The 18,901-nt window shown below is 36.2% G+C and overlaps 2 protein-coding genes and 1 long non-coding RNA gene across 4 annotated transcripts in view; 1 reads left to right on the top strand and 2 right to left on the bottom strand.

Annotated features, from left to right (window-relative positions):
• Positions 1 to 4,807: 4,807 nt before the first annotated feature.
• LOC131543896 (uncharacterized protein DDB_G0271670) lies at positions 4,808 to 5,715 on the bottom strand. Its single transcript, XM_058781702.1, has 2 exons — positions 5,609 to 5,715; positions 4,808 to 5,519 (listed from the first exon to the last, which is right to left on the bottom strand). Exons 1-2 carry the CDS (start codon positions 5,713 to 5,715, stop codon positions 4,808 to 4,810), a joined length of 819 nt encoding a protein of 272 aa, XP_058637685.1.
• Positions 5,716 to 7,888: 2,173 nt separating this feature from the next.
• ndrg2 (NDRG family member 2) overlaps positions 7,889 to 18,901 on the bottom strand; it is a 44,949-nt gene continuing 33,936 nt past the window's right edge. For both annotated transcript variants that reach the window (XM_058781577.1, XM_058781576.1), the window contains 12 exons: positions 15,374 to 15,494; positions 14,994 to 15,056; positions 14,808 to 14,868; positions 13,852 to 13,938; positions 13,644 to 13,700; positions 13,268 to 13,371; positions 12,893 to 12,931; positions 12,760 to 12,811; positions 12,617 to 12,664; positions 12,394 to 12,429; positions 12,252 to 12,303; positions 7,889 to 11,348 (listed from right to left, as the gene is read on the bottom strand). In XM_058781577.1, coding sequence (XP_058637560.1) covers positions 11,185 to 11,348; positions 12,252 to 12,303; positions 12,394 to 12,429; positions 12,617 to 12,664; positions 12,760 to 12,811; positions 12,893 to 12,931; positions 13,268 to 13,371; positions 13,644 to 13,700; positions 13,852 to 13,938; positions 14,808 to 14,868; positions 14,994 to 15,056; positions 15,374 to 15,494 — 884 coding nt within the window. In that variant the 3' untranslated portion in view covers positions 7,889 to 11,184. The remainder of the gene's footprint in view (positions 11,349 to 12,251; positions 12,304 to 12,393; positions 12,430 to 12,616; positions 12,665 to 12,759; positions 12,812 to 12,892; positions 12,932 to 13,267; positions 13,372 to 13,643; positions 13,701 to 13,851; positions 13,939 to 14,807; positions 14,869 to 14,993; positions 15,057 to 15,373; positions 15,495 to 18,901) is intronic.
• Positions 16,688 to 17,911, top strand: LOC131543792 (uncharacterized). Its single transcript, XR_009271983.1, has 3 exons — positions 16,688 to 16,730; positions 16,929 to 17,048; positions 17,523 to 17,911. It is a non-coding gene; the product is annotated as an uncharacterized LOC131543792 (long non-coding RNA).

The raw sequence follows: 18,901 nt of genomic DNA, 5'->3' as shown, positions 1-18,901 counted from the left end.
GAAATAGCCAGCTTTCTATTGACATAAATGGGATTTAGTTGCTTTGTCGCTGCATGTTGCTGGTAGTGTGAATGAAGCATCAGCCATTAAGCGACTGAACGCCAGTGGGCGGGACCTATGGTGTGATGATGTATAACTATTCCCACAATATAAAAATGAGTCGTGTTTAGAGCTTGGATAAATAAATGCCTTGTCTATAATAAGGAGGTTATTTTGGAACTTGCAGGATATACTGAAGGCACAAAGACCTCACATATGTCAAAAAACCAAAGCAAATTTGATTTCCCATGTCATGACCCCTTTAAATGTTTACACTTACCATTGTAGCAATTAAAGACCAGTGGTCACTACATCGCCCATCATGCCATTGTCCATTTCTCATAAAAGCACATTTATCAGTTGTCATCTGGTTGTCCAGTAGCCCAGTTCAGACAGAACGCAAGTTCACCTGAAGACCACAGCCATTCATCACAACTTGCCCTCTGCAGCCTAATCCAGACACATGCAGCATACTTGTTCTGCTCGTTCATGCTGTTCATTTTGTCAACGGTGACCAGATGTGTGTCAGTATCACTCAGCTTCAGTCCAGTTCTTCTCCTCATTTATAAAGTGATACTGACGCTGAACACATTCAGATACGGAGCAGAGAGCTGTGAAAGCTGTGTGTGCTTTTCATAACAGTATCAAATTGAATGAAACTAGAAACCATAAATATTCTTATTCAGAGGCAGTATATTTCTGCCCTGTGTCTTATATTTCTGTCTGCGATTATTCTATATTTTCTGTCATTCAGCATTACATCATTTGTGTATTTCTCTAAAATAAATTTTCATATTTTACTTCCTCATTTCTGTTTTTGGCCATCTCTCTTTATCTTTATTTGTGTGAAGCACACTTTTGCGGAAAGCCAAAAGAAGATGAAGGGACTGTAACAGATTATAATACTGTTTTAATTGGAGCCCAATTAATTTCTGGCTTAAGTTAATTTTTCATCTCAGTTTTTATTACTAATTTAAAATGAGACAAATCTGCTATTATTTTAATCTCCAATCTGTTATTTATCAGTTTAGATAGTTTTTTTAATGCCTCGATAACTAGCAGAAGACACTAACCGGTTTTAAATTAAAGTTGCACAGATGGGGTAAGTTGTAACACTGTGTTACAATCTGCCCTGCCGTGTTATTCTATGACATTAGTGATGTAATTCGCACTATTTACTTTAATACATTTTAATGAGAAACGACAAGAAACAGGTGAATAAAGACTGACAATCATTGGTTAATGCTCAGAAATGATTATTTCAAGACATGTAAAGCATTTTGGCTCGTTTATTTGGGCCGTCCCAGGCATGGTTGCAATATGTTCATTGTCAAACTCAAAAATCAGATTACTTTTAATTATTAACAAATGCCATTATTTTATTTAAAATAAATAATTATTTTATTTTATTGACAAAATATTTTAGTTTGTCTTGTATATTTTTTTCATAAGATCAGATAAAATTTTAGGGTGTCATATGGTCATGTTACAACGTGCCCCTCAGCTGTTACAATGTACACCACCTACGGGGCATGTTGTCACATTTCACTTCCAATTTTTGAGGGTACGTATACACTGTATTTATGAAACAAAGCGACATATTTGTACTAGACAAGTGTGAAATTACTGTGGATAAAAAAAATTATACTCTGAACATGAAGTAGATTTACACAATTTGAGAAAGACAAAAAGTGTTACTTTGTGCCGCACTCTCCCCTAATTATTAGAGAATTTCATCATCCTAGACACAGTTTACTGTCATTGCTTCCATCAGGGAAGCGTTACCAAATAATGAGGACCAACACAGATAGACTGAGAAGGAGTTTTTATCCTCAGGCAATCAGACTATTGAATGACGTTATATACAGACACAGATCATTTTACTCTGTATTCATGTTTGTATTATTGGTTTATTTGCTTTTAGCTTGTTGTTAGTATTGTTGCTTCGTGGGATGAGAAACTACAGGAAAACCATTTCACTACATTGCATCACATGTATATTATGTATGTGACAAATAAAGAACCTTACAATATTGGTGTCTTTGTCCGTCAGTGTAGTAATTAATCTAGAATTTCTGCTGAATAATGGCTTCATTAGAATATGCACCCATCAGAAAAGTGTGTACATGTAAACAATTTGCATTTTAAATTTCACAACTAAATAGCTGCTTTAATGTTATTGGTGTGTCATACTTTTTCAACTTGCCATGCATGCTTGTGTTTCTCGGTTCTGGTACACATTTTATCTGGTTCTGTTGTAACTCAAGTTTCAAACAGTTCCTTTGTCCTGTCCCCATCAATGTCAAGGTATGTTTATTCGGTTTCCTGAGTAATATCTTTCTCTGTGACCACCTGACAGATACTGGTTACTTAGTGATTTTTTTTTTTTTTTGGAGAAAAGAGGAAGAAACTCTTTTGCCATTGTGGGTTCTTGATGAAGATGACGTGTCTCTCTTTATGATGTTTTTGATACTGTATTTGCATTAATTTATAAACAACCAAATGGACTGTAAATCACAAGTTCAACCAGAGACTTTATCAGTAGGCTACTACATCCATCAAATCTTAAATACTGGCCACCGTATGTCACTTCTCCTCTCTTCTCCTCAATAAATCATGGGGTTATCATGCAATAATTCATGAGTTAGATGTACATTTCATAATCTATAGGCTAACTGAGTTAGGTAATTTATTAATTCATAGTGTTGATATTATGACATATCTTCAATGAAAAATACAGTCAATTAAATATGTATACATTGCAACATTCATATGCCTGTCATAGAATAGGTCTACATTTACCTTTCGGATAATTCCTGGTCATTGGTTGTTGAATTATTCAGCTACTAAAGTACAAAACATTTTTATCTTTTCTGTTAATGTAATGTTTTACATGACACTTTAAATATGTATGGAACTTATACTATTAACTTGTATATCAAAATATGTTGAAATTTAAAGTAAATTCACCTTGTTATTCAAATAAGATAAGAAGGGTATATCAGTGGTGCGATAGTGATGTATATGATAATACTTCACAAAGCAATATTGAAGAACATTTATTAACATGATGCAAAGTCTAAAAACAATAATTTGTGAACATTAGAAAAATAATTCATATTTAAAAGTCATCTGCTGGACTGTGTGATCTTCCACTCTCCACATTTCAGCTAATTTCTCCACTGAATGAGTAACAGCGCCCAGGTAAGAACACCTGCACAGAAGCATAATTCATTATTCTTTTTTCCGACACACACACACACACAGGTATATATATATTAAAAGAGTAAAAGAGTGGTTTAAAGGTATAGTACTCCCAAAAAGTCATTACAAACATGTGTAAGTTCTTTCTGATTTGAGCCTACGGGGAAGTTGAGCCAACCCTTGTTTCCAGGCAACCTTAAACAAAATCGGTGATATGACCACAGATATATGAAGAGTTATCCATTTTACTCAGAGAGAGGCCCATCAAATAACTGGTATCTACATTTATGTTAAAAAACACAGTTCGTTCATTTGTGTTGAAAGTGATTTTTTTTTTATATATGTTCAAGGACTCATGTTCCTTGTGTCTGAACAACAGACAAATTTGAAAAAAAGTATCACACATTTGTTGGGCTTTAGGAAATTATAATATCAGGGTATACCCTTAGCATGATATTAGCTGATGTTAGCATATTTCTTTTTAAATATGAGCCAAAAGTCCTGGGGTAAGTTAAGCTAGTGGCTCACTGCTACTTATTATAAAGTATTATTTTACTGTAATTGTACATTTTATTTAATTAATTTTAGACCAAACACTCTTGATTTTGTTCTTTGTTTTGAATTTGATTGTGTTCTGAAAATTTTAAACAGTCCTTGTTTATGAAAATTGGCCATTTAAGTTTTTATGAAATTGTACTTCCCTGCAACATTTATAAGTGGGACGTTGAGTATTAAACCAGTTCTGTAAGGTTAATTGCAGTCCGTTTTTATTTTTTTATTCAGTTTGAACTTTATCTTGTTCTGAAATTTAAATAATCAAAATGCCTTCAAAGTTGGAAACTCTATATTTTAATGAAACTTTTAAGAAGTCAACCATCCATTCATTCTATTATCCAAACCTCTTTGTCCTTATTAGGGTTGCGTGGAGCTTGATCCTGACCTGGCATCTTGAGCCACAGGTGGACAAAAACCCTGGATGGATGGTCAGTCCATAACAAGGCTCACACGTAGATTTTAAGAACCGCTTTCATTGAATTTATTTTCCTTTGATATAGCATGAGGTTTTACTTCAGCATAATCAGTGGCACAGTTTATCTCCCTAGGCTCACTGGGGGCAAGTTGAGCCAAGAGACAACTTTTATTATTTTTTTTAAGTGATTTTAGATCCAAAGTGATTATTCCCGAGGATGCACCACATCCTGAAATGTATGTACATTTTTAAGTTGAACCGTCTAGTTGAACTGTCCCATATAAGTAAGTAAAAACTGTCTCAACTCACCCTGTTCTCCCTACTATGAAAGTCAATAGGGACCATCTACTGTTTGATTACCAGCATTCTTCAAAATATATTTTTTTATGTTCAACATAAGAAAGAAGCTTACATGGGAACGACATGAGGGTGAGTAAATGATGACACAATTTTCAATTTGGGGTAAACTATCCCTTTAAGTAAAACAAAATGACTCACAGAAAATAATCACATCTGCTAATTTAAATTCACACAGCCTACTATTTTTCTACAATAGCCTAAATGGAATGAGCTGATCTTTAATAAGATACATGCTTACCTGCACAGAGAAGCTGATAGACCGGAAACGAAGCTGTAGCTCTTGCTGCACTTGTAGTTGAAGCCGTGGTCATCGTGGGCGCTGTTGAAGCTGCTGCTCCGGCCGCTGAGGTGGTTGTGCTTGCGGCTGGATTGGCAGGCATTGTAGATGCTGGAGGTGCTGGAGGTGCTGGAGGTGCTGGAGGTGCTGGAGGTGCTGGAGGTGCTGGAGATGCTGGAGGTGCTGGAGGTGCTGGAGGTGCTGGAGATGCTGGAGGTGCTGGAGGTGCTGGAGGTGCTGGAGATGCTGGAGGTGCTGGAGGTGCTGGAGGTGCTGGAGTTGCTGGAGGTGCTGGAGGTGCTGGAGGTGCTGGAGGTGCTGGAGATGCTGGAGGTGCTGGAGGTGCTGGAGATGCTGGAGGTGCTGGAGGTGCTGGAGGTGCTGGAGATGCTGGAGGTGCTGGAGGTGCTGGAGGTGCTGGAGATGCTGGAGGTGCTGGAGGTGCTGGAGATGCTGGAGGTGCTGGAGGTGCTGGAGGTGCTGGAGTTGCTGGAGGTGCTGGAGGTGCTGGAGATGCTAGAGGTGCTGGAGGTGCTGGAGGTGCTGGAGGTGCTGGAGGTGCTGGAGATGCTGGAGGTGCTGGAGATGCTGGAGGTGCTGGAGGTGCTGGAGGTGCTGGAGATGCTAGAGGTGCTGGAGGTGCTGGAGATGCTGGAGGTGCTGGAGATGCTGGAGGTGCTGGAGGTGCTGGAGATGCTGGAGGTGCTGGAGATGCTGGAGGTGCTGGAGGTTCTGGAGATGCTGGAGATTCTGGAGACACCGAAGATAGTGCTGTTGTGGAAGTGCAGTAACATCCATTGAAGAGCAGGAGAGCAGTTACAGCAAAGAGACTCAAATGCTTCATCTTCCTTTGGGAAATAAACATTTGTTGAACCGCACTGAACAGAAAAAGGTTTGATTTGATAGATGATAGTAATAGATCTCATAGTAATCAAACTTGGTAAAACTATCCACCTCTCCACCAAGTCGGAAGTAAGTTATTTTCTGTAAATGTGACATCCGATTTATTAGCCGATTAAAAGTGCAGTAAAGGGATAAACTACTTGTGCTACTAACCAGGGTGTTTATAATTAATGAAAATAATTTGATAATAAATAACAGTTTGCAACATTAAGCAGCATAACAGACTGTTTTGTACAGTTAAAATAACTGGAAACCTGGCACATTCTTACAAAAGACCGCACCACTCTTACGTAAAATCTTAAAATCTTACGTTAAATCTTATTACGTAAAAATAAGATTTACGCATGATAAAACGTACAATAAAAGTACAATTATGCAGTTATTATGCAGTTACTCACACAGTTTAGGTGATTACTGCTGTGATATATATATATATATATATATATATATATGTGTGTGTATAAAGCATGTATGCCTATTACTCATCATAACAAATTGGCACCCTTGAGTTTGCTGTAGTAAAAATATTATTTATATTTTTTCAAAATATTAATTACCGTGGTGCTTTTGATGTCTTCTTTCTTCTGATTAAACAGCTCTAGAAAATAATGTCAGTGTTAATCATCCACAGGGAAACTGCTTCTGCTTCTGATATATATATATATATATATATATATATATATGTATATATATAGTAGGTTATAAAAGTTATAAATATAAACTATAAAATATATTAATCTAGCAAATCAATTATTAATATATATAAAAAGCAAGATAAAATAACAGCAAATAATGTAAATGAGTTGCCTGTTTAAACTAGTCTTTATAGACTCTTTCAATCAGATTAAACTACTTGTAATATTAGTGAAGGTTGACATACCTGCTCTCTGTGTCGTTGTCACATCAGTCGGTCGGTCGGTGAGGTTTATATGTGTTTGTGTTAGCAGTCAGATCTCGAATCTCTGTGGAAACCTCTTTCTGACCTGCTGGGTAATTGTATGTTTCGATGAAGAACGGGATTGTGTTTCAGCGCTTCCACTTATTGTTCTTCTGTCAGAGGTGATTTCAGCCCTCTAGCAACAAACAGAGCTGTGTATCAACACTGACCACATCAGACACACGAGTAACCATGCTCCAGTTTTCTATATATAGGAAATAAAACTATTGCAGGAGTGTCTCACAATCTACCAAATAACATTTTGTTGTCATCTGACCCCAGACTGTTAAATAGGGATTACTAGGTTTGTGAAAACTCAAACTGAGTAAAATCAGCATTGACATCTAATAATTTCAAAGAGAGAAATGTGGTTAATATGAAACACTTTTGCTATGTTATGAGCATTTAATATGAACTGAAGTGAAGACAAATTGTGAATAAAATCGTGAAAAACTGAGTTGAAGAAAAATACCATAAATACACCTTAACATTTCAGAAAATTTGAACACAAATTTTTGATAATGACAAAAAACAAAAACAATGCAAAAGTGATTCTAAATATTAACTGCCAAATATATATGCAAATATTTTAATAATCGGTTAGAAAACACTTTTTTATTGCTTTATGGTCTACAATGAACACTCTCTTAGATATTCAGCACATATGGGTAGTTGACAAATTAAAATTGGACTGTGTCCTATGGTGTGACAGCAAAAATGTACAAGAAAGAAAAAAAGAAGACTTAACATATACAAAAAAAATAAAATTATCTTAGAGTTACAAATGGCATGAGAGAGGTTTATTTTCAATGTTAGAGGTTATTTTATTTTATTTATTTATTTTATTTTATTTTTTCCATCACGTCGTAGGACACATTGATACCTCGACAATATATAATAACACATGCATTATGCAAAAGTGAAATGAAATGAACTGGAACTCAAAAAGATCTTCAGAAATATCAGAGCTTTAAAATATAAAACTTACATATAAAAAAAAATAAAAAAAATAAAACATTCACTATACATGCGTGGCAAACGCATTTTTTAAAGTGCAGATATTTCATGTATTTAGTCACATTTTAAGAATCCTCAATTAAAATTAAGTGACCTATTAAAATTAGATTGTCACAGGACCACATACAAATATTTTACATGACCAAAAAGTGCATATGAAAATAAGACTCAAATAACAGTGTGATTTTGATCCCTTTAATTACTTTTTTTTTCCAGTTGTTCATAGTATTACACAGAGAAATTAGCCACACAATTAATTTTGATTGCATTCTGTTATTCATAACATTTTTTTATTATTATTTTTTTTGTTAATTACATTATTTCCTTTTTTTAGTGCTAAAGCTAAAAAAGTTACACAATAACTAGCACACTGATGTCTAACCCATGAGGACATTGAGACGCAAATCTACTTCACAGAAAATAAAAGGATTTTATCATTGAGGAGAGTTTAAAAAAAAAAGAAATAAAAAAAAAGGAGAAAAAAAATGGACATACATTTACATTCACACCGTCCCTACACATGCCACGACCTGATCCATTCCTTTCCCCATATTTATTATTTTTATTTTATTGTGTCATTATTCTCACATTAATATGGTTATTTCTCTATGTATTTGGTAAAATTTTCAGATTCCATCTATTTGTATTTTTGGTAAAGGCTCCTTTGAATCTGGGATGCAGTCTTTACGCTGAACGCAATTAGCAATATTCCAACAATCACCTCAACATAAACTTTCCATTAAAAAGAAAGAAGATAAATACCATGTTTCCCACTTACACAACCCATTAAAGCCAACGTTCTGTCATGAACGATAGAAAACGTCTCAAAAATAAAAAATAAAAATAAGTGTGATTTGAGAATCTCGACGAACTCTCCAATTAACGTTGATTAGCCTATTCCGATTTATTGTCGTTTTCAGGGCAGTGTTTTGCTGAAAGTGATTGTGCAGTTGTGAGGTGTTGGTCTATGTTGTTATCGGCAAGTGTTAGCAATCATGTAAAAAAATATTGCAAAAACGCAGTGATTTCAGTATTCTCTATCTAACGAATCTTCTATATGTTTAAAGTTTAAACATTGCAGCTACGCTAACCTGCTAATCTCAGTGGCTTGCTGATTGGAAGAGCTCTTGGAGCTACTGAGTTAATAACATGGCTAAACCCTGTTGGCAGTGAAGGGGCTGGTTATTCAGCAAAGTGAATTTGACACAAGCGCTTTGAAGCGTCATTCTTCTGAACAAACTCGCACGTATTCCCTTATATTGTGTTTTAAAGTTAAAGCACCACACGCTCAGGCATGTCCATACGTACTGTTTTACTCTGTGTACAAGTCACTATGGTTCAGCATTAGATCACACCATGGCTTTACGTACACTTCAAACCAGAGCTAAAGCTCTCAAGTTACGTTAACTCTCCATGTTACGTCACCATCACCATGAGTCCACCTCAATGTTTCCAACCAAACACTTCTACTAACAGACTAGTTAGTCACAACAAAGTATGTGGCCTTACCATGGTACAGTGATGGCATATACTACAGTACTAGGTGGTTACCATATTTATTCTGTAACCTACAATGCTATTGTACTCCAAAAAATACGTGTCCACAAATCTAAGGTAGCCTCTACATGTCAGTTCATCAGTATTTTATGTTTTGGCAAATTGGTGGCTAATTTGTGTAGATTTTTACGATCTGCCAACTTTAGAGGCAGTTTAGAGACGGACTTGTATGCTTATTTCTATACGAATCATATCATACGAATTAATACGAAGTTGCCAACTCGTTTATTGAGTGCACTGTAGATGAATTACTGTTTACAAGTCAGCATTTGCTAGAATAAACACCCTTATTATTCATCCTGCAGGTATTTTATTTCTCAAACTAGTAGTTGAGGTGATTTCTTTATAACTGGACTTATGAATAAGTGTTTACATGTGTGATTTTGCACCAGTTATGGTTAATAATACCTTAAACGGCGGCCTTTTACAGGGAAAAGCCTCTGAAAGCCAAACACCTGATCATGTAAATGCCCACCATACTCTCGTGACAGTCTAGAAGTAATTCACATCTTGGTGAATTGAATTCTAAAAATCGCACAAATCAAAATCGTTCAAATTCGCAAACATAATGGGTACGCTTTCTCGTGAGACCGTGCATAAATGTCTTTATGGGTGTTCTGTCGGCACATTAATGACACACAAGCAGAACAAATTTTCTTAATTTAATAACTGGACAAAAGGATGTCAAAGTCTCATGTAGGCTTAAATACTGACATTTTCTTGCTGTATTTGTTATTTAGTGATTTGCAGAGATGTGTTTTACAAATTAGCTGATTTCTATTGGTTATCAGCATTTTGTTGTACATGTAGACACACTCACTGATGGAAGCACTTGTCCGACTCTTCTACCAATCTTGCCCTCACCTGAAGGTCAACTTGAAATCGACTTTATACTTTCTTGATTCCTGTTTCTGCTCTTACTATAAGCGATTCGTTGGTGCGCGTTCGTAATCTTTCATCAAACAACTTTCCTTTTCGGCTTCCGACATTGATTTCTTTTATTCCTAGCCACCATCATACAGATACCTTTTCACCATCTAATCAATTCCTCACAGATTAATCCCTGTCCAATGTTTATGTCCGATTTCTATGAAAATGCATCACATCACAGATATAAATGTGAACCTCATGTCACTTGACTTCAAAACAACGATTACTGTGACTTTCTCGTTGTTCTTTCCTATTTAAAACCACACATTCACTCTCTCACCGAAATAGAAATGAATGTAAAATCCTTTAAAAAAGTAAAAATTATAGACTGATGTGGTCAAGAAAATTTCGGCATGCATTTCAGAACAGGCAAAGACCCCAATGGCCCCAACCCCGTAACCAAACAAAAAAAATATATATATAAGTACAGTATTTTTCTTTCTCGCTTTTATGTGTATAGCTTTTTCGTTAAGGGCAAATGGAAGACATGAGGTGGCTGTCATCTACAGAGACGAGTATTTCGGCCTAAAACTTTCGCCACCGTCTCCGACAATACTGCACCCCTCTCACAGCAGCAGGATTGTATAACAGAAAAAATTAATACAGAATACAAAAACAAAAAAAGCACACCAAAAAATAATACTCACAAAGAAGTTGATAGACACACATTATGAGCTTATATACTCTTTTCTCTATTCTTTTGTTTAGAAATTCAACATGTAATTAAGAGAAACACCGTTATTTATTTTTTTCAGTGACACTCGTCGGTATTAATATTAATAATCAATATTCATATTAGAAGTATTACTATTGGTTAACACTACAATTGGGTCTCACTAAAGGCCCCGCCCATGTCACAGAGTTAAAGGGCTCTATCATCTGCCTGACGGGTCGGTGAAGGGAGGGAGAGAGTCGTCATCACCCGTCCGTCGTCACCCAGAAGACTGAAGCCTTTCATCCGTCCATCTCTCTCCCCCTCTCTGGCGCTCCTCAGCACGACACCTCCATGGTATGGGACGGGCTCGGCGGGAGCTGTCCGCCCTGCGAGCCCTGGGACAGCGTGCGGGATCGGGAGCGCGAGCCCTCCATGGAGTAGGAGGACGAGAGCGAGGTGGTGCGCGAGCGCGACAGACGCGTCATGCAGGACGAGGCCACTGAGAGAGGAAGAGAAGCAGGGCAAACGTCAGAGAACAAACAGAAGAAGAAGCCGAAAAACAAGGAACAAACAAACAGGCCTAAATACAAAAAAAAAAAAAAAAAAAAAAATGAATAAATAAATTGTGAGATGCAAATTCAGAATTCCATGAAAAAGCCAAAATTCCAAGATGTAAATTCCATTTTTTTTTTTTTTTTTTTTAAATCAACAGCATAAATACAAATTATGCTTCTGTCAGCTATGCTTTTCCAACAAAATGTTATCACTTGCTCTAGTTAATCTGGTTAAAAATACACCAAACCCAGACAGCAACCAGTGTCGGCCCAGATGTTGCTGTCTGAGAATGGCTTAAACATTCTGTTTACTGATAATGAGAGGCAAAAACATTGCTGTATTATTACTACAGTTCAAAAGTTTGGGGTCGGCAAGATGCTTGTGAAAGAAGACTCTTCCGCTCATCAAGGCTGCCTTTATTTGATCAGAAATACAGTAAAATTAGAATATTGTGAAATATGATTACAATTTAAAACCACTGTTTGCTGTTTTAATAGTCTTCAGTGTGACATGATCCTTCAGAAATCATTCGAATATGCTGATTTGTTGCACAAAAAACATTTCGGATTATTATCAATGTTGAAGACAGCTTGTTACTTTTGTAGAAAACGGACATGTTATTTTCAGGAGTCTTTGCTAAATAGGAAGTTCAAAACAACAGCATTAATTGAAACATAAATCTTTTGTAATATTATAAATGTGTTTTGATCAATTTAATGCATCCTTACTGAATAAAAGTACTAATTTCTTTCAAAATGAATCTTACCGACCAAATGTAAATTAAAACCTCAATTTCATAATTTTTTTATGATATTTTTCAATAATAAAACACAGTCAGGTCACTTACTGTATCCCATGCCTTGAATGAAGTACTTGAATGCTTCTGTCAGTTTGCTGGGCTGTAGACACACACATTTAATTTACACACTGCACATATTTCATTTAAATAAATTAACTGTATTGATAAATAATAATTTGATGTGACTTACCTGAGTCAGCTGTGGCATCCCACCAGCATCAGCCATCTGAATGAAAACACAGAGTTCATATGAAACTGCACTTGCTTTTTGTGACATAAACTGGTCTGATTTTCTAATAAAACAATTTTAAGATGATTAAATTAACAAGTTATTCAAATTAAATGACCCTTTACTAATATGTAATGCGTATTTTTGCTCTTCTTTTGATTGTGTGCTTGTCCAAAATCCAAACCTTGAGAAATGAGGTCGTGGTAGGATCTAGTTTGCTGTTGCACTCCACCTAGTGGACAGAAACAGACGTGCAGTTAGAATAATCATGTGGGTTTCTGTGGATAAAGTTTTTTTTTTTTTTGACTGATTGACTGATTGACTTACAGCAGCTTCCTCATACGGAGCCTGATCACCGACCACTAACATCACAGGACATCTGAAAGACACAGAAACATGAGGAGATGCCAAAAGAGAGACGTCTGTAAGAGAGAATGGCTTTCTTTTTCACCATTCTTACTTGAACGTGTTATTCCTGTCGATGTTCAGATCTCTGCGACTGTAAGGCAGAAATAAAAACAAAAGTTTGAATATTAAGGTGCTCAAATTGCATTTATTTTATTGTGTTGTATCACGTGTGTGGATTTTCTTGCCGATAATAACATGTACATTGCATCACACCTTAATTGCATGGAATTGATAGTTATGGATGGATCACTTTTTAATGCAAATTGAAGTGTATTTTTGAGCATGCAAGTACACAGCATTCAAACTTGCATAACTGATTTGTAATTAATATTCTAATATTCACATTTTAACAGCCAGAAACATACAGTGATGCGTGTATAAAACATTGCTAAATCACTGTTTTCTTGGCGTATGCGTGTGATTTTACCCCTGGTAGCTCTTCCAGAAGAGTTCGATGTTGATGAGGTTTGGCGCTTTAGCGATTCTCTGTTTGTGAGTTTGAATGAGCTCTGTGTTTGCCGACATCTCTTCCTGAAAATAAACAAGTACACACACAACAAATCATTATTTAACCGTTCACACACCATCATCTTTATAATGGACGGCATTATACAAAATGGTTACACTGTTCCCTGAAATACTTGATTCTGATTGGTCAGTCACATCATTCTGTAGTCAAACATTTCTTTGTAATGATGTTAAACTGTAGAAACTTTCCCCACGTTTTGGAAATAGAAGAAAAAAATAATAATAATTATCAGAAAAAAAAAAAATCTACCTCAGGTAGAGAGACAAACACACACCTGACTGAAGAGGTGACTCAGGATTTGGTCTGAGAGGGAAGACGTCAGATTGGAGAGCTGCAGAAGAAACACAAGCTGTTTGAGTCATTTTTGGGTACATATTGCCTGTTATTAATCAGACAGGGAAAGGAAAGTGAAGTGGTGTGTGGCCAAGTATGGTGACCCATACTCGGAATTTGTGCTCTGCATTTGCAGCTGACAGACCTACCTTATGGGCGGCCCAGTCCATCCAGCCTCGTGCGTTTGTGTCGACGTTGATCAGAACGAGCCCTTCCACGGCCTCAGGGTTAGTCAACTGTGAGCGAGAAGAGAAGAGAGGATGTAAAGCAGCGTTCAGTGAATATTTAAAGAATTTAAAGGACTCACAGCCATATTTTCTGTTCAAAACACAGGCAAAATGATGCAGCCTTCAATGTTGGCCAAAATCCGAGGCAGCAATGCAGGGTCCCTTCGTAAATAAAGTAAAATTCTAAAGCACTGTGATAAGCATAATGAGATGTTAATGGGGTTTATTTTGAGAGTTTTTCAGTTTTACTGTACTATATATTTAAACAGTCTGCAAAGTGAAATAATATTGAATGCCCCAGTGTGTGTGTGTGTGTGGGGGTTATTTATTTATTTATGGCCAGCAGAGGGCTTCATTCTGTCTTTGAGTGTCTGCTTGTGTCATATTACAGTATATTAACATTATTTAATTTAATGTGCCTTGACCCGTGGTTTAGTCTCTTGCTAAACGCATCTTAAGGGGTCATGACTAGCAACTAATTTTTCATTCATTCATTCATTCATTCATTCATTCATTCATTCATCATTCATTCATGTATTTATTTGGCCAGCAGAGGGCTTCATTCAATCTTTGAGTGTCTGCTTGTGTCACATATCCTGTATTTTAACATATTAATGGCTGCAGGTTAAACAAACAAACAAAATCTTAAATTGTTCTTTGGCAAGAGAAAGAAAATACATTTGAAATAAACTCAAAGATGAACTCCAAACATAAGCCAGAAAGCGGCAGTGCAAAAGGGTCAAAATGAACTCCAAAATACAAAAAAAAAGTAGTGAAATTATTTGAGCAGAAAAACTAGTATAATTTTTTTTTTTTTTAATCTGTTTATCAATAATGACATGCAAATATAACACATGCATGAATTATGTGTAACTCACAGTGAACTTGGACAGTATGTAAGCGCCGGCTCCGACTCCAACACCGATAATTGTGCGGAAACTAAACAAGAGGAAAATAATCAGCCGTAATGCACTGAATCATATGAAGATCAGAGCTGTCCTCAAGTATATGTGTTGTTTGCAGATAATGAAGATTTAAACATGCAGTAACTTGTTTTGACTCACTTAAAATACTGCAGGACAGTGGGGAGCATCTCAGAGACCTGATCCATAGATGCATACTGGTATCTGTACAAAACCCCCCCAAAAAAACAAACAAAAAAACATTTTATAAATGTTAACACAACCAACATGAGACACAGCGGCCTGTGAACACGTGAAAACTTAAAAATAGTCTCTGAGTCACAATCTGCATCAAACACAGATAAGGTAAAAGCACTAACACCTATTGAAGATGCTTTGACAGGTGTCAAACGCCATTTAATGCATTTTCATTTTTCGCACTTTTTTATAACACCCTCACAAAGTCGATCACACACACACACACATATGCATATATATATATATATATATATATATACTGTATATACACAAACAGCACATACCCGACAGGATAAATGGCCGCGCCATCCTCTTGTCCCGGAGCGTCCACATGGACCACAGTGAAGTTCTTCACAATCTCCTGCATCTCCTCAAACTTAAACAGGGTAGAGAAGCAGCTCTTACCTGAAAGAGACCAACAAAGCATCATTAAATGTAATGTGCCTTCACCCGTGATTTAGTCTCTTTCTAACCACCATGATCTTCAGACAAGCTTGGTGAAGACAAGCAATCAGAACTACTTTTTTAATTTAGGTAATTGTTAAGCTGGGATACTAGAAAGCATTTAAACATAGAAAAACAAACACAACACACACACACACACACACATCATGGCTTCTTGTTTACACTCATTCACTCAATTTTCATTCATCATATTTAAAATTACACAATAGGCTCAAAGAGCTAAACATGACTAATAATACAGATAAATAAAACAGAAAGTTTCACTCTATTTTCAAAAGCACCGGTTTGCAAAAATATGTCTAATATCCCAATTCAGAAAACAGACATGTGTTTTATTTTCACTTTTATTAAAAAAAAGATAATAATAATAATATATACACACAGCAAAATCTCCAGTGTTGAAATCCTAGTGTTAAGGACTTTTAGAGTAAAGTGTTAAGGTTGTGGTGTTGAACTTTAGGGGATTAACACTAGCTAGTGTAAACAGCGCTCTCTGGCCGGTGTCAATACGCCATTTTCTTAGACTCGCGATGCGGAGCATATGAGGACGGAAAACAGCGAAATTAAGTGTTTAATCTTACTCACAATATGTGTTTTGTAATATCATATCGTTTTATAGCGATATTTATGAGGTGTGTGCGCCTAAACTTTTTTTAAAGACATTTCTTCCACTCGCGAGGCGGACCAGACAAGGACAAGTTTCTTTTTAAAAGGGAAACGCCGAAAGTTAAGTGTTTTATCTCATTTAAGTTATATGCATTTCACAACATCATATTGATTTATAGCGATATGTGTGCGATGTGTACACAAACTTTTTCTCAGAGAGATATTTTTCTTCACTCATGATGCGGAGAAGACGGGCAAATTGGTTTTATCATGGAAAACACCGAAAGTAAGTGTTTAACCTCATTTACATTTTGTATTTTATAAAATAATATTACTTTATGACGATATTGTTATGCTGTGCGCGCCTAAACGTTTCTCACAGATGCATTTGAATGGCTATGCATTGCCGCGGAAGTCGCTTTTAACAGGGGAAAAATAAGAAGTAAGTGTTTTACCTCATTTAAAATTTGTGTTTTATTACATCACATATTGATTAATAGCGAGAGACATGTTCTTTCACTGGAGATGCGGAGCGGACGGGGAAGTTGGTCTTCTCAAGGAAAACACTGAGTGAGTTAAATTGTTAGTCATTCAAAGTGATTTTGTGCCCTCACAAGTCTTGGAATATGGCACATGAGTCGCATAAACTACTTTAGACACTTTATTATCTTTTTTTACAGCATGAACGTGTTTTGTGTTCAGCAAATGTGAATCATATAGGTTTGGAATTACAATTTTAAGTTAACTGTTCCTTTAATATTGTTACAGATGGTTCATGCTGGTTTAACAGAAAAATCGAAAGGAGATGATGTGCTTGAAGAGTATGAAGCCACCAGTACATTAAGTGGGATGAGAAGAGCTTTGTTAGGACACATACCAGAGACATGGGTAAGCCACAATTGCATATTTTAAGATTATTGATTGTCATGCTTAATTTTTTTGATTATTAAACAATAATAATAAAGAGTCTGATCTCCTTCTAAAAATGTTTCGTAAAAAAACGCATCAAATGTAAGTTTTTGGTATGCTTGCATTGTCATTTATGTTCCGTCCCATTTATGTGCATTCATTTTGGTAGGAGTCCAACCATAAGTGAACAGTAAATGTTTACTTGTACTCATGCCTTTCCACAGATGCCATGTATGACAGTTTCTTCTGTTGATTATTCAAAATATCTATTTTTGTGTTCCTCTGAAGACAGAAGGTCCTACAGGTGTGAAACCACATGAGTATAAATAAATGATGACAGAAGTTTCAGTTTTGAGTTAACTATTCTTATATTGTAAGTGATACTTGTCCCTGACATTTCACCTGATAAATGGATGTGAAATAATCCTTTTTGTTTTTTCTCCTATTTTACAGGAGCACTTTTGTGATGCTGCAAGTGGGAGTTGGGTATCTTGCTTGGCTGAAAGCTGCAGAGAAACACATCTCGTCTTGCTGAAAACTACTCTTTACAAGGAGGTCCAAACACCATTAGCAGAGACTTTGTTCAGTGAGCATTAACATGCATTCTGCCTGGATGCTAATGAATGGGATGCTGTTGTCTAAACTGATAAATGTAAGCGTTATAAACCTCATGACATTAAGTGTACATATGGACCAAATAAGAATATGTATTTTCACTGATTTGCTTTGACATTATGATGTTTTAATTGTTGTAAGAACATGTTCTTTACATGCATTGAATGTGAAAACATTTTTCTCAGGGAAAAAGATTTACAATGTTTCAATTAAAAATTGTAAAAGTGTATTGTTTTGTGAGTTTATTTTTTTATATTTTTACCTGAACATTGGTGCAGTGTTCACCAGTTGAGGGAGTTAAATTCACTCTTTAAAATTTGCAGTGTAGGTATGTTTTAATCTGCATTACCATTTTAAAATAAGTATTTACATTAAATCAACATTAAATAAATACACTGGGTGTATAGGATTAATTACCATAAAGTGTTAAATGTGTATACTTGCGAGTAATAATTTCTTACCACCATTAGTGTTTAAAATTAAACACTAACACAGTGTTGGTATAATAAACACTTTCGTCAGTGTTGTTTTAACACTAGCAAAGATGGACCTGTATGTTCACCCGGAAAGTGTTAATTTTAACACCCATGGTGACAAATCTCCCAACATATTTTTGCTGTGCAGTATCTCACAGAAGTGAGTACACCCCTCACATTTTTGTAAATATTTGATTATATTTTTTCATGTGACAACACTGAAGAAATGACACTTTGCTACAATGTAAAGTAGTGAGTGTACAGCTTGTATAACAGTGTAAATTTGCTGTCCCCTCAAAATAACCAAGCACACAGCCATTAATGTCTAAACCGCTGGCCACAAAAGTGAGTACATCCCTAAGTCAAAATGTCCAAATTGGGCCCAAAGTGTCAATATTTTGTGTGGCCACCATTATTTTCCAGCACTGCCTTAACCCTCTTGGGCATGGAGTTCACCAGAGCTTCACAGGTTGCCACTGGAGTCCTCTTCCACTCCTCCATGACCACATCACAGAGCTGGTGGATGTTAGAGACCTTGTGCTCCTCCACCTTCTGTTTGAGGATGCCCCACAGATGCCAGTCCATCACCTTTACCCTCAGATTCTTTAGCAAGGCAGTGGTCGTCTTGGAGGTGTGTTTGGGGTCGTTATCATTTTGGAATACTGCCCTGCGGCCCATTCTCCGAAGGGAGGGGATCATGCTCTGCTTCAGTATGTCACAGTACATGTTGGCGTTCATGGT

This window comes from Onychostoma macrolepis, chromosome 07 (genome assembly GCF_012432095.1).
Source record: "Onychostoma macrolepis isolate SWU-2019 chromosome 07, ASM1243209v1, whole genome shotgun sequence".
Lineage (NCBI taxonomy): Eukaryota > Metazoa > Chordata > Actinopteri > Cypriniformes > Cyprinidae > Onychostoma > Onychostoma macrolepis.
The sequence above is the reverse complement of the archived record's forward strand: the minus strand, read 5'-3'. Positions and strand labels throughout refer to the sequence as shown.

Excerpts from the sequence above, each read along its gene's own strand:
- LOC131543896 (XM_058781702.1), bottom strand. The coding sequence starts at position 5,715 with ATGTTTATTTCCCAAAGGAAGATGAAGCATTTGAGTCTCTTTGCTGTA. Across the intron at positions 5,520-5,608 it reads ACAACAGCACTATCTTCGGT|CATCTCCAGCACCTCCAGCA; the intron begins GTCTCCAGAATC and ends CAGCACCTCCAG.